The following is a 14755-nucleotide window of genomic DNA, read 5'->3' on the forward strand; positions in this document are numbered from 1 at the left end:
GACTTCATTTTTCCAACACTCATATGGTCTGGCTTCATCAAACTTCGGTGGAACTTTATAACTAGCTGCCATCTTACAACCATCCTCAGCTACCAATGTTACTCCTAATAAACACGACGTTTACTCAGTTAAAACTTTTATTGAGGGCACAGCTAGCTGAAACACAAGTATCCGTCATATACTACACCATCTACATAACTGTGCATGCGCTAACCTGCACTCACCGAACCTTCTGCCGTAGTGATTAGTGTAGAGGGGAAATAACAACAGCCAATTCTTTACTATTAGAGTATTTGTGTACGGAGACTGCATCTGGAGACCAACATCATCATACTTCATATTTGTTATTTTTGTTTTCAATGCAGACGGGATTGTTCCAGTACCAAAGCCACCACGACACATCTCATATTACCAACAACAGCTCCAGCCAAACCTCCAGGATGAGTTTGGGTGTGCTCAGGAGGGGTGGACCCAGAACAAAGATGGCCGACCTCTGGATGACATCTACACACATCTGTACATCAGAGCTACTGGTGACGTCCACATCAACACACAGCATGAGGTCATGCAGCTTGAAGCGGTGAAGCCAGCCGATACAGAGACAACCATTACACCTTGTGACATGTTCAAACACCCCTCTATAGAAGACAAAGCCATAAGGACAGTCCTGACCAATGGAATCGCAGGAATTGGAAAAACCTTTCTTGTGAACAAGTTTGTGTTGGACTGGTGTAAAGGAGAAACCAATCAAGATGTGCATCTCATTTTCCCCTTCACCTTCCGCCAGCTGAATTTAAAGAAGGAGGACAAGTGGTGTTTGACAGAGCTCATTCATGAATGTATCTGGGGGACCAGAGACATCAAAGAAGAAGCTCTCAATTACATCTTTACAGCTCTGCAGTCATCAGGAAACACCAACTTTGACAGGAGTGAATTCAAACTTCTGTTTGTTCTGGACGGACTGGATGAGAGCCGCCTTGATCTGGACTGCTCCACCAATAAAAACAGGGCAGTTAAAATTGATGTGACAGCGCCGACCTCAGTGGACGAGCTGCTGACGAACCTCATCACGAAGAAACTGCTTCCCTCTGCTCGCATCTGGATAACCACACGACCTGCAGCAGCCAATCAGATCCATTCTGATTTTGTAGACATGATGACAGAGGTCAGAGGGTTCACTGACCCACAGAAGGAGGAGTACTTTAGAAAGAGATTCAGAGATCAGGAGCGGGCCGACAGAATCATCTCCCACATCAAGACATCACGGAGCCTCCACATCATGTGCCACATCCCAGTCTTCTGCTGGATCACTGCTACAGTTCTGGAGGAGGTGATGAAGACCAGAGAGGGAGGAGAGCTGCCCAAGACCCTGACTGAGATGTACGCAGAATTCCTGGTGTATCAGATTCATCAGACAAAAGAGAAGTTTCACCCAGAAGAGTACATTCAGTGTATTGAGTCGTTAGCAAAACTGGCTTACCATCAGTTGGAAAAGGGCAACCCGATCTTCTACGAGAAAGATCTCAAAGAGAGTGGCATTGACGTCAGTGGAGCCTCGGTGTGTTCAGGAGTGTTCACAGAGATCTTCAAAGAGCAACGTGGGAAGAAGAAGGATAAAAAAAAGATGTTTAACTTCATCCATCTGAGTGTTCAGGAGTTTCTGGCTGCTCTCCATGTAGAGAGGGCAGTCATTAACAGAAACAAGAACGTGATGTTTGGGCAAAGTCTGGTTCAACAAATGCAAACGGTTTTCAGCAAAAAATCGGTGATGTTTAAGGTCCACAGGTTTGCTATTGACAAGGCCTTACAGAGTCCAAACGGACACCTGGACCTGTTCCTCCGATTCCTCCTGGGTCTTTCACTAGAGACTAATCAGATTGTTCTGGAAGACCTGCTGAAACCGACAGGAACTAGCCCAGAAACCAATCAGGAAACAGTGGAGTACATCAAGATGAAGATCAGTGAGAATCTGTCTGCAGAGAGAAGCATCAATCTGTTCCACTGTCTGAATGAACTGAATGATGGTTCTCTAGTGGAGGAGATCCAACAGGCCCTGAGTTCAGGAAGTCTCTCCACAGATGAACTGTCTCCTGCTCAGTGGTCAGCTCTGGTCTTCATCTTACGGTCATCAGGAAACAATCTGGACGTGTTTGACCTGAAGAAATACTCTGCTTCAGAGGAGGCTCTTCTGAGGCTGCTGCCAGTGGTCAAAGCCTCCATCAAAGCTCTGTAAGTATCAGATAACTGCAGATACTAACTGGATGGGATGTGTAGGGTTGTTCTTAACTAGTGAATGTGTAACCCTTGTGTTTTCCACTCAGGTCAAAACCTGACAAAGACTTGACATTTTTGTCCCTTTTTAAGTGATCAGTTGTATTTGTAGAGAGCGTTGTAAGGAATCCAATCCACTTTTTGTGGTAATTTGGTAAAAAGGAAACCCATATTTCAGATATAGACATTTTTAAAGGAGGACAACAGGAGGGTTAAGTCAACTGATAATCTTAAGAGTCAGTCAACACATTGATTAATCAATTGAAAAACCTGCAAATAGTTTTTCAGTTTTATTTTATCTCCGCTGATTATTTCAGCAAAATTAATAAATATCTGGCATTTTGTAGTTCATTTAAGGCTTTAATTCATTTGTGTGAATGATTAGGATCCAACTTTTTTCTAGTCCATTAATAACGGTCTGATTCCAGTAATATACACAATATTAAAGCTGCAGTCAGAGTTGGCCGGGCCCTTGCACCTCCTTGCATGCCGGGGTTAGGTGCACGGCTCTCGGACACTGCAAATCATCACCAATGAAAATATAACTATCTGCTGAGTTCAATGATACCTCACTCAATAGTCTACATTAAACGGTTTGATAGTTATTAAAAAGGGGCGTGGCTAAATCATAGAGGGCAGGCCAAATATCTCATCCAAAGACTTTATGTCATAGAGTTCTTTAGCTGTGAAAGGGGTGTGGCTAAAGCCTAGATGTCCTCAGGTCTGGACTCTTGTTGATTGTGGGACATTTCACGCATAATTGATCTTACAATAACTTCTTTGTTCATTGATAAATGCTCATAATTCCCGCCACGCCAAACCAACTTGATGCTTTTTATGTCTTTTCATCGTTGAGGTCTTTAGATGACACAGACCAAATTTGAATTTGATTGGATGAAATCATTACCCCAGTAAGGACAACCTTAGAAATTTGATGGTTTACATTATTTGTGACAGAAACAACATAATTGTCAGGTTCAGGACACTTTTTTTACTAAATAAACACGGTCAAGCAAGAAAAGAGACTCAGACGGCAAATGAGCAGTTTGATAGACAATTGCAAGAGGGAAGAACCTGCGAAGAGAGCAACCTATCTCCAGCATCACTCTCGGGGAACTTCAACTATTTCTCTGTAGCCAGTCGTTTTTTTACACAAAGTTTCACAGTTGTTGATACAAAGAGAACGTCTCGGGTTACGTATGTAACCCTTGTTCCCCGAGATAGGGGAACGAGACACTGCGTCGGTTACGACACTATGGGAACGCCTTTAGGCATGACAGGGCTGAATGCAAATGAAAACTACTCCAATCCTATTGGTCCTAGTGAGAACGGTAGCATGTGACGGCATAACCTTTAGGGGCATATAAGCACACCGGCACATAGCTCATTAGCTCTTTTTATGAAGCATGGCACTCCAGGCGGGGCGAGGGGCGGCGAACCGACGCAGTGTCTCGTTCCCCTATCTCGGGAACAAGGGTTACATACGTAACCCGAGACGTTCCCCTTCGAGGGGAACTCGAACTGCGTCGGTTACGACACTATGGGAACGAGATACCCACTAACCCGCGCCGAACCCCGCCTGCCCAGCGTGCAAGCAACCCTTGGGCACGACTAGGAGGAGAGCACCCGGGTGCCAGGAGCGGAGGGAAGGTCCAGACTATAAAACCTGAAGAAGGTGTGAGGAGTGGCCCAGCCAGCTGCATCACAAACCCCCTGAAGAGACGCCCCAGAGAGGAGAGCCGTAGAGGCCGCCATGCCCCTCGTGGAGTGAGCCCGTACAGCCATAGGTGAAGGCAAACCGCGCACCTGATAGGCCAGGGAGATAGTCTGAACAATCCAGTTGCTGATAGTATGTTTGGAAGCGGGGAACCCAGCCTTGGGGGACCCGAAACACACCAGCAACTGGTCCGTCTTCCTCCACCGGGAGGACCTCAGAGCGAAGACGCTCAGCGCTCTGACAGGGCAGAGCAAATGGAGCCTCCCGTCCACCGCCGTCACATGAGGCGGAGGATGAAACGCCTGCAGTACAATGGGCCCTGCAACAGAGGACTGCACCTTGGGAACGTAGCCCGGAATGGGGTGCAGGATGGCCCTCACATTACCCGGGGCAAACTCCAGGCACCGGGGAACAACCGAAAGAGCCTGGAGGTCCCCCACCCTCCTCAGAGAAGTGATAGCAAGGAGGAAGGCCATCTTCAGGGTCAGGTACTTGGCCTCAGCCGACTCCACGGGCTCGAAGGGGGCCTCAGCCAAAGCCTCGAGAACCACCGCCAGATCCCAGGTGGGAATCCTAGGGCGAGTCGCAGGTCTCATCCTCCGGGTCCCACGGAGAAACCGCACGACCAAGGGAAGTCTCCCCAGAGACCCATCCCCCGAAGGGGCGTGGAAAGCCGAAATGGCTGCCACGTAAACCTTGAGGGTGGATGGGAAAGGCCCGCAGAGAAGCGGTCCCGCAGAAACTCCAGCACCTGAACCACCGGGCAGGTAACTGGGTCCAGCATGCGTCCACTGCACCAGGCAGAGAAGACGTTCCACTTCAGGCCATACATCCTCCGTGTAGACGGGGCCCAGGAGCTGAGGAGAGTCTCGACCGCTCCTTCCGTCAGGCCCGCCTCCAGGTACTGGGCCCCCTCAAGGGCCAGACCCACAGCCGCCACAGGGCGGGGCAAGGGTGAAGAACCCGGCCCCCGTCCTGGGATAGCAGGTCCCTCCTCAGAGGGACGCGCCACGGCAGACCGTCCAGGAGCGCCATCAGGTCCGAGAACCACACCCGGGTCGGCCAGAATGGAGCTACCAGAAGCAGGCAGATGCCCTCCCGACGGACCCTCTCCAGGATCCCCGGGAGCAGGGCGACTGGGGGAAAAGCGTACAGACGCAGCCTCGGCCACTCCCGCACCATGGCGTCCAGCCCTAGCGGGGCCGGCGGCGTCAGGGAGAACCACAGAGGACAGTGCGTAGACTCCTGAGACGCAAACAAGTCCACGTCTATAGGTCCGAACGTTGCGCACAAGGACTCCACCACCTCGGGGTGGAGCCGCCATTCCCCGGGCCTCAGCCCCTGTCTCGACAGCAGGTCCGCACCCTGATTCTGAAGCCCAGGGATAAACATCGCCCTGAGAGAGAGCAGTCTCCGCTGGGACCACAGGAGGATCAGATGCGCCAGTCTGCAGAGAGGGCGCGAGCGCAGACCCCCCTGGTGATTCAGATAGGCCACCACAGCTGTATTGTCGGACCTGACCAGCACGTGATGACCCAGGAGTGCAGGCAGGAAGCTCCGCAGAGCTCGGAACACGGCCAGCATCTCGAGGCAATTGATGTGCCATGACGAGTGACGCTCCTGCCAAACACCCTTCGCCGAGCGGTCGTCCATGACCGCGCCCCACCCGGTGAGGGAAGCGTCTGTTGAAACGATTACACGGCGACAGGGAGCCCCCAGCGCGGGTCCTTGGGACAGGAACCAAGGCTTCTTCCACACCGACAGGGCACGAAGACATTTGTGCGCAACCCGTATCAGGCGGAATGGGTTCCCCCTCGGGGAGAACCCCTTGGACTTCAGCCACCACTGCAGGGCCCTCATGTGCAGAAGACCAGAAGGTATCACGCTGGAAGCAGCCGCCATGAGGCCCAACACCCTCTGGAAGTGTTTCACTGTGATGGCGTGGCCCAGCCTCACACCCTTCACCGCGGCCAGAAGGGACTCGACACGAGCCGGAGACAGACGTGCCAGCATTGTCAACGAGTCCCACACCACCCCTAAGAAGACAGTCCTTTGGGCGGGTGCTAGCACACTCTTCCCCTCGTTGAGCCTCAGCCCTAAACGAAGAAGATGAGCAAGGACGACATCTCGATGCCGAACCGCCAACTCCCGAGACTGAGCCAGGATAAGCCAGTCGTCGATGTAATTGAGGACCCGGATGCCCTGGAGCCGCAGAGGGGCCAGCGCCGCATCCATACACTTGGTGAAAGTGCGAGGGGAGAGTGCCAGGCCGAAGGGAAGAACCCGATACTGGTACGCCACGCCCCCGAAGGCGAACCTCAGGAACTTCCTGTGGGAAGGACGAATGGAGATGTGGAAGTAAGCGTCCCTCAGATCCACGGTGACAAACCAGTCCTCGGACCGGATGTGACACACGATGGCGGGGATGGTGAGCATCTTGAACCTGTATCTCCTCAGAGACCGGTTTAGAACCCGCAGATCCAGAATAGGGCGCAGACCCCCGTCCTTCTTGGGAACCAGGAAATACCGGCTGTAGAATCCGGACCCGCTGTCCTGCGGGGGAACGAGCTCCACGGCCCCCTTCTCCAGCAGCGAGCGCACTTCCAGTCCCAGCACCAGGCCTTGGTCCGGGCGCACCACAGTCCGGACCACCCCAGAGAAGCCGGGGGGCGGACCCGGAACTGCAGCCTGTACCCTTCGACGACGGTGCGCAGAACCCATGGGGACATGTTCACCAAACCGCGCCAAGCGTCTGCAAAATCCGCCAGCGGAACCAACCCCTCGGGGCTGGTGGCCAGTGCGACGTGCCGATCGCGGAAGAGCCCCTGAAGCGGGCTGCCAGGAAGAACCCGCCGACGACCTGTAGTCCAGGAGCCGAACCTCCGGCCCACTGCCACCCCTCGGGGAAGGCAGAGCGGAGAAGGCCCGGCGGCGGCTAGTGCGTCCCGAGCCCCTGGAGGGGACCTCAGTCGGCCTCCGGGGGCCAACACACAGTCAGGACCGCCTCGCCTTCCCCCTCCGAGACCGGATGACGGCCCTCAGGTCCGACCTGCCGGGGGGGGGGTGCGCGGGAGCGTTGCCCAGCGTCCCAAGCCACTCGAGGGGGACCGCGAGAAGCGACACTCTGTCTCTGGCGCCGGCGGTGGGAGCTGGTAGAGGGCTGAGAAGGGCCAGCCGACCCAGCAGAGCGGGATCCAGTCCGGCGAGGGAAAAACTGCTGGAATGCCTCCCCCTGGGACCTCACATGGCGAAACCTGTCGACGACAGAGTTCACCGCCTCCCCAAACAGGCCCGTAGTAGAAACCGGCGCATCCAGAAGGAATTCTCTGTCCTTCTGCCTGATGTCCGAAAGGTTCAGCCAAAGGTGTCTCTCCGGCCACACCCACCAACACAGACATGGAGCGACCCACAGCCCGTAGCCTTGGTGGCACGAAGCGAAAGATCCGTGGCCCGGCGTAGCTCCGCCAACTCCTCCTCAGAGGGGCCTCCTCTCTCGTCCATCTCCAGCAGCAGGTCCGCCTGGTAGGCCTGCAAAACCGCCATGGTGTGCAAGCACGCACCAGCCTGGCCTGCCGCCATATACGCCTTCCCCACCAGCGAGGAAGTCACCCGACACGGACCCGTCGGCAGCGCCGGCTTGCCAAAAGACGACGTCAGCTGGGGAGAGAGGTAACTAGCAAGAGAGTCTTCAACCCGCGGCATCGTCCCGTAGCCGCAGTCCTTAATACCTGCCACATTGCCAAACTCCAGCAGCTGGGGAGTAGAAAGCCGGGCAGAATAAGGTTTATCCCATGATCTACACAATTCACTGTGTAAATCCGGAAAAAACGGCATGGATCGGCGCGGGGGCACGGAGTGGCTCCGCAGGAAGCGATCATCCAGCCTGCCACCAGCGTTAAGCTCCCTCACAGCCTGTGGCCAATCCAGTCCGAGTTTTGCCACGGCCCGAGTCACCACATCCAACAGCTCATCATAGTCCGGCGCGGCGCTCTTCTGATGACGTCGGTCCGACACCCGGAAGTCCTCAACCTCTTCCATGGCGCCAAGCACAGCCGGCTCCTCAGAGCCAGAGCGTGACCGCCTCTCCAGCCTGCGTCCCCGAACAGAAGAAGCCGAGTAACGACCAGGGGAGTCGGAATCGGCAGACGAAGGACGAGAAAGGGCCTCAGCCGTCTCGGAACCCTCCAACAGATCCTGCTGCGAACCCCATGACCGGACCCGACGTGCCGCCTCAGCGAGCGCGGGGCCCGAGCCACGGGGAGAGCGTATCTGTCCGTCACTGGAAAAGAGGGCCACGCGGGACCTCAGTACCCGCATGGGCAGGGCCTCGCAATGGTCACAAACAGCCCCCTCAAGAGCTGCCGTGGCGTGCGACAGGCCCAAACAAGCAACACACAGTTCGTGAGAATCGCCTACCGTGATGAAACGCGGGCAGGGAGACACACATCTCCGGAACCGGTACAAGCGCTCGGACATTATTCCAGGTGAGTAGGATACAGGAGCTATTCAAACCAACATCAACCAACGTGCCTGCTGAATAGAAAAAAGCTAATGAGCTATGTGCGGTGTGCTTATATGCCCCTAAAGGTTATGCCGTCACATGCTACCGTTCTCACTAGGACCAATAGGATTGGAGTAGTTTTCATTTGCATTCAGCCCTGTCATGCCTAAAGGCGTTCCCATAGTGTCGTAACCGACGCAGTTCGATGTTCCCCTCGAAGGGGAACATCTGTTGTTTGGTTTATGCCTACGCTACAAACCAGGGCACAGTGCAGGTCGCTAGGCGACGTGTACTTTGACCGACCTCGAATCTAAGACACTTGCTACCTCTGTGGTATACAACGGTGAGACATCTACAACTTCTGAAACAGCAGCAACTAAAGAAAAACAGTTTGCTAAATGTGCATATAAGATTATAAAATATAATAAGCATGTAAGAATATATGACAAGCAAGATATGAATATATAATAAGCATGAAAGTTATAATAATTTAAGACACTACTACAGAGAAATATGAGATAAAAGACTGAATTTCTAAATGAATTTCTCTGTCAATAATTGTTTGTCTTTATTACAAACTCTTCTTCAGGCTGAGTGGCTGTAACCTGTCAAAGAGAAGTTGTGAAGATCTGTCCTCAGTTCTCAGCTCAGAGTCCTCTAGTCTGAGAGAGCTGGACCTGAGTAACAACAACCTGCAGGATTCAGGAGTGAAGCTGCTCTCTGTTGGACTGAAGAGTCCACACTGCACTCTGGAGACTCTCAGGTCAGGAATGATAAACCTGTAAAAGATTAATCAGATCTGTCACATGTCAGTTGTCTTCAGTGAGCTCAACATTTCTCTTTCATTAAAGTAGTGCATACCTAAATATAAGGGTAAAGCTATATTAAATAAATATAGAAATGTTTTCACATATGTTCTGCATACATCTTCAGGCTGAGTGTCTGTAACCTGTCAGAGAGAAGTTGTGAAGATCTGTCCTCAGTTCTCAGCTCAGAGTCCTCTGGTCTGAGAGAGCTGGACCTGAGTAACAACAACCTGCAGGATTCAGGAGTGGAGCTGCTCTCTGCTGGACTGGAGAGTCCACACTGTAAACTGGAGACACTCAGGTCAGGAATAATAAACCTGTAAAAGATTAATCAGATCTGTCATATGTCAGTTTTCTTTAGTTATTTACTCACTTCTCTTTCATTAAAGTAATGCATTCTTAAATATAAGGGCAAGTTATATTAAATAAATATAGAAATCTTACACACGTGTTCTGCACATATTTTCAGGCTGAGTGGCTGTAACCTGTCAGAGAGAAGTTGTGAAGATCTGTCCTCAGTTCTCAGCTCAGAGTCCTCTAGTCTGAGAGAGCTGGACCTGAGTAACAACAACCTGCAGGAATCAGGAGTGGAGCTGCTCTCTGTTGGACTGCAGGGTCCACACTGTAAACTGGAGACTCTCAGGTAAGGAATAAGAAACCTGTAAAAGATTAATCAGATCTGTCACATGTCAGTTGTCATTAGTGAGTTCAACATTTCTCTTTCATTAAAGTAATGCATACCTAAATATAGGGATAAGCTATATTAAATATACATAGAAATGTTTTCACATATGTTCTGCACATATTTTTAGGCTGAGTGGCTGTAACCTGTCAGAGATAAGTTGTGAAGATCTGTCCCCAGTTCTCAGCTCAGAGTCCTCTAGTCTGAGAGAGCTGGACCTGAGTAACAACAACCTGCAGGATTCAGGAGTGGAGCTGCTCTCTGCTGGACTGGAGAGTCCACACTGTAAACTGGAGACTCTCAGGTCAGGATTCAGCATTTGTTAAACAAGAAACATGTAAATGTGGTTTGATTGGGGTGTCACCTTTCTCCAAACCTTTGATTACAACTTTCCTTCTAAGGTCACGATTTGATTCTAAAAAAAGTTTAAATCGCAGGTTGCTAAGAAATATTTAGACTACACTTTTATGTAAAATATCTTTCCTTTGATCTCAATGTACCACTACATTGTCAAATTTTAAAAATGTATTAACAAGACAATGTAACAATAATTTACAGTAAGAAGACAGTTAGACACAAGCTTGTAAAGAAGGCTTAACATCTTGCACAATATTGCAATAAGGGCAACCTGCACATTTGGTTCATTGGAAATTTAGCATATATTTAGCATATAACTTAAGCAGTTGCACATTTTGTTTTCCCATCCTGTATATATTTAAATATTTGTTCTTGTATTTTATTCTTATATTTTCTTATTATTATCATTTCATGTATATTGTATGTATGTATATTATTTCCTAGTATCTCATTTATATTTATATTCTGTGTTGTGTGACTAATGTACGTGTGCTGCTGTAACACTGTAATTTCCCATTTTTGGGGATCAATAATATCTATCTATCTATCTATCTATCTATCTATCTATCTATCTATCTATCTATCTATCTATCTGTCTAAAGAGCCTGATATGTTACTAAAGGGTTCGTGAAGACTTAGCCCTTTGTTTAACCTCAGAAGTCTGTATGATACTCTGTGATTTGGTCACATCAAATGTCTGCTGTCTGCCAGCATTGATAATGAAAGTTTTAGGGCTATGCCAACTTATAATATTTGCACCGATTCTGCCGCTCTATTTGGCTCTTTACTCCCCCAATGTGCTGAATTTGGGTTGCTGCAGAATAAGACAACATTAAATTAAATATATTATTTGTGTGTGTTTGTGTGTGTTCAGCCTGTCAGGCTGTCTGATCACAGAGGAAGGCTGTACTTCTCTGGCCTCCAACCCCTCCCATCTGAGAGTGCTGGACCTGACCTACAATCATCCAGGAAACTCTGGAGTGGAGCTACTGTCTGCTAGACTGGAGGATCCACACTGGAGACTGGACACTCTCAGGCATGAACAGACAACACATTCTCACTCACTGTTTCTCTGTCACACTGCCAAGCTGAGGACTGTTGGTCCACAGGGTGTACCAGCAGCACTGCTGATCATGTTGATGTTCACCAGTTACCTGTAATGTGTTATACATTTTGCAGATGGTTTCTGAGGAAGCTTCTGAGGGTTCATTCTGACTTTGTTTCCTCCTCCAGGCTGGAACCTGGTGGAGAGCAGTGGCTGAAACCTGGTCTGAGGAAGTGTGAGTGTGTGTTCACTTTGATTCATGAAAACAAGGAGCACATGTTCAAGTAGGATTGGTATTGTGTTAGTATTGTATTAGTGTTGTTAAAGTCCCTTTGTTAAACTCTAACACAGTTAGCCTAACAGAAGTCTGTGGGGACCAAACTGTGAATCATTTTCTTGTCTTACACAAATGCATTCACTGACCACATATTCCAAAATCCCTGATCTCATTTAGCCCCCACCACTAAGCAGTCCCTCCAGGACGTTGCTGATTTCTTTTTAGATAGTTGCGGCCCAAAATATCTCATGTTGCAGGAGCTTTTGTAAACAATTGCAATAAAAGTTCTGATGCTTTTTGTGTTTTTGTTGCAATGAAGTTGCGGTAGACAGAGAAAGTTGGAAAACAATTGTTTTTGTGTAGTTCTTTAAAAATAAAAACTGGGCTGAGTGTTCCTAGATTTAATCAAATATGACCTTGTGTCAGTGACTTGTTGATATTTCCTTTGTTACGGTTTGATTAAGGACTTATTGGACTTTAACTTATTGCTCTTACTGACGGGACGGCTGCCAATCTGAAGGTTGGTGGTTTGATCCCCGGCCATGTTGAAGGGTCCTTAGGCAAGACCCTGAACCCTGAGTGGCCCATCGGAGTGTGTGAGTGTGTGTCTGAAGAGCAGGTCTGTAGATGTGAGTGTGTACCCCTGTATTTTAACATAGGGGGGTGTATACTTATGGCCCCTGTATATTAACATGGAGGGAGTGTACTTATGCCCCTGTATATTAACATTGGGGGGTGTATACTCATGCCCCCCCTCCCGTATTTTAAGGAAGAACATTTATTTATTGATGAAATATTATTCATTGACAAAGTAAATTGGTGTCATTAAAGGTATTTCCTACATTTTTAATTAAGGCATTAAGATTAATTTATTCCTCTTTTTAGTCAACTTAAGCATGGGTTCCTATACTCATGAGCAGCACTGTCTGTATTTATATGTATGTGTTAAATATTACCTGTGTGTGTGTGTATGTGTGGGTGTCTGTTTGTGTGTACACATTTTAAAACAGCAGAAAATGAAATCAAAGCTTTTGTACCTACATTCTCAGTTTGAAAGAAGATCCAAAAAGATGAGTCGTTGTGAAGTTTTGATCTAATTAAGAGTCAGTCTTTTAATAAAGTAACAATAACCATCAAGATGATGAACTGATGCTGTGATGTGTCTCGTTGTCTCCGTCAGATTCCTGTGAACTCTCCCTGGACCAGAACACGATGAACAGGAAACTCAAACTGTCTGACAACAACAGGACGGTGACATGTGTGATTGAGGATCAGCCGTATCCTGATCATCCAGAGAGGTTTGAGTCCTGGTATCAGCTGCTGTGTAGAGAGGGTCTGACTGGTCGCTGTTACTGGGAGATCCAGACCAAAGGATGGGTTTACATATCAGTGAGTTACAGAGGAATCAGCAGGAGAGGAAACCGAGATGAATGTTGGTTTGGACGTAATGATCAGTCCTGGAGTCTGTTCTGCTATTATGGTCGTTTCTCTGTCTGGCACAATAACAGAGAAACAGTCCTCCCTGAGTCCTCCTCTTTCTCTGGTAGAGTAGCAGTGTATGTGGACTGTCCTGCTGGCTCTCTGTCCTTCTACACAGTCTCCTCTGACTCACTGATCCACCTCCACACCTTCAACACCACATTCACTGAACCTCTCTATCCTGGGTTTGGGTTTGCGTTTGGTTCCTCAGTGTCTCTGTGTTCTATGTAGGGTCTAGGGTTAGGTTCCTCAGTGTCTCTGTGTTCTGTGTAGGATTAGGGTCTAGGGATAGGGTCAGGTTCCTCAGTGTCTCTGTGTTCCGTGTAGGGTTAGGGTCTAGATTTAGCGTTAGTTTCCTCAGTGTCTCTGTGTTCTGTGTAGGGTTAGGGTCTAGGGATTGGTTCCTCAGTGTCTCTGTGTTCTGTGTAGGGTTAGAGTCTAGGGTTTGGTTCCTCAGTTTCTCTGTTTTCTGTATAGGGTTAGGGTCTAGGGATAGGGTTAGGTTCCTCAGTGTCTCTGTGTTCTGTGTAGGGTTAGGGTCTAGGGTTAGGGTTTGGTTCCTCAGTGTCTCTGTGTTCTGTGTAGGGTTAGGGTCTAGGGATAGGGTTAGGTTCCTCAGTGTCTCTGTGTTCTGTGTAGGGTCTAGGGATAGGGTTAGGTTCCTCAGTGTCTTTGTGTTCTGTGTAGGGTTTGGGTCTAGGGTTTGGTTCCTCAGTGTCTCTGTGTTCTGTGTAGGGTTAGGGTCTAGGGATAGGGTTAGGTTCCTCAGTGTCTCTGTGTTCTGTGTAGGGTTAGGGTCTAGGGTTTGGTTCCTCAGTGTCTCTGTGTTCTGTGTAGGGTTAGGGTCTAGGGATAGGGTTAGGTTCCTCAGTGTCTCTGTGTTCTGTGTAGGGTTAGGGTCTAGGGTTTGGTTCCTCAGTGTCTCTGTGTTCTGTGTAGGGTTAGGGTCTAGGGTTAGGGTTTGGTTCCTCAGTGTCTCTGTGTTCTGTGTAGGGTCTAGGATAGGGTTAGGGTTTGGTTCCTCAGTGTCTCTGTGTTCTGTGTAGGGTTAGGTCTAGGGTTTGGTTCCTCAGTGTCTCTGTGTTCTGTGTAGGGTTAGGGTCTAGGGTTTGGTTCCTCAGTGTCTCTGTGTTCTGTGTAGGGTTAGGGTCTAGCGTTTGGTTCCTCAGTGTCTCTGTGTTCTGTGTAGGCTTAGGGTCTAGGGATAGGGTTAGGTTCCTCAGTGTCTCTGTGTTCTGTGTAGGGTTAGGGTCTAGCGTTTGGTTCCTCAGTGTCTCTGTGTTCTGTGTAGGGTTAGGGTCTAGGGATAGGGTTAGGTTCCTCAGTGTCTCTGTGTTCTGTGTAGGGTTAGGGTCTAGGGTTTGGTTCCTCAGTGTCTCTGTGTTCTGTGTAGGCTTAGGGTCTAGGGTCTAGGGTTAGGGTAGGTTCCTCATATGTCTTTTCCACCAAGGCTAACCAAGTGCTGGTTCTGGGCTGGTGCTGGTGCCAGTTCGGTGCCGGTTCTACTCGCCAGTTCTCTAAGAACCGATCGATTTTCCCCAGCCTGAGAGCCAGAGTAGGGCGACGTCACAACGTCACTGCAAGTACCTCCGTTGTCATAGCATGCGTCATGACAATCAA

General features: G+C 49.3%; 1 protein-coding gene across 1 annotated transcript; it reads left to right on the top strand.

Moving 5' to 3' along the window:
* Positions 1-365: 365 nt before the first annotated feature.
* Positions 366-13381, top strand: LOC116685473 (NACHT, LRR and PYD domains-containing protein 12; the record flags this gene model as incomplete). Its single annotated transcript, XM_032510516.1, is given in 8 exon segments — positions 366-2229; positions 9079-9252; positions 9423-9596; positions 9765-9938; positions 10108-10281; positions 11209-11370; positions 11568-11614; positions 12837-13381. Coding segments are annotated over 8 exon segments (3299 nt in total), but the record flags the coding sequence as incomplete, so codon positions are not given.
* Positions 13382-14755: the final 1374 nt, after the last annotated feature.

Source organism: Etheostoma spectabile, unplaced genomic scaffold, assembly GCF_008692095.1.
Source record: "Etheostoma spectabile isolate EspeVRDwgs_2016 unplaced genomic scaffold, UIUC_Espe_1.0 scaffold00569866, whole genome shotgun sequence".
Classification (NCBI taxonomy): Eukaryota; Metazoa; Chordata; class Actinopteri; order Perciformes; family Percidae; genus Etheostoma; species Etheostoma spectabile.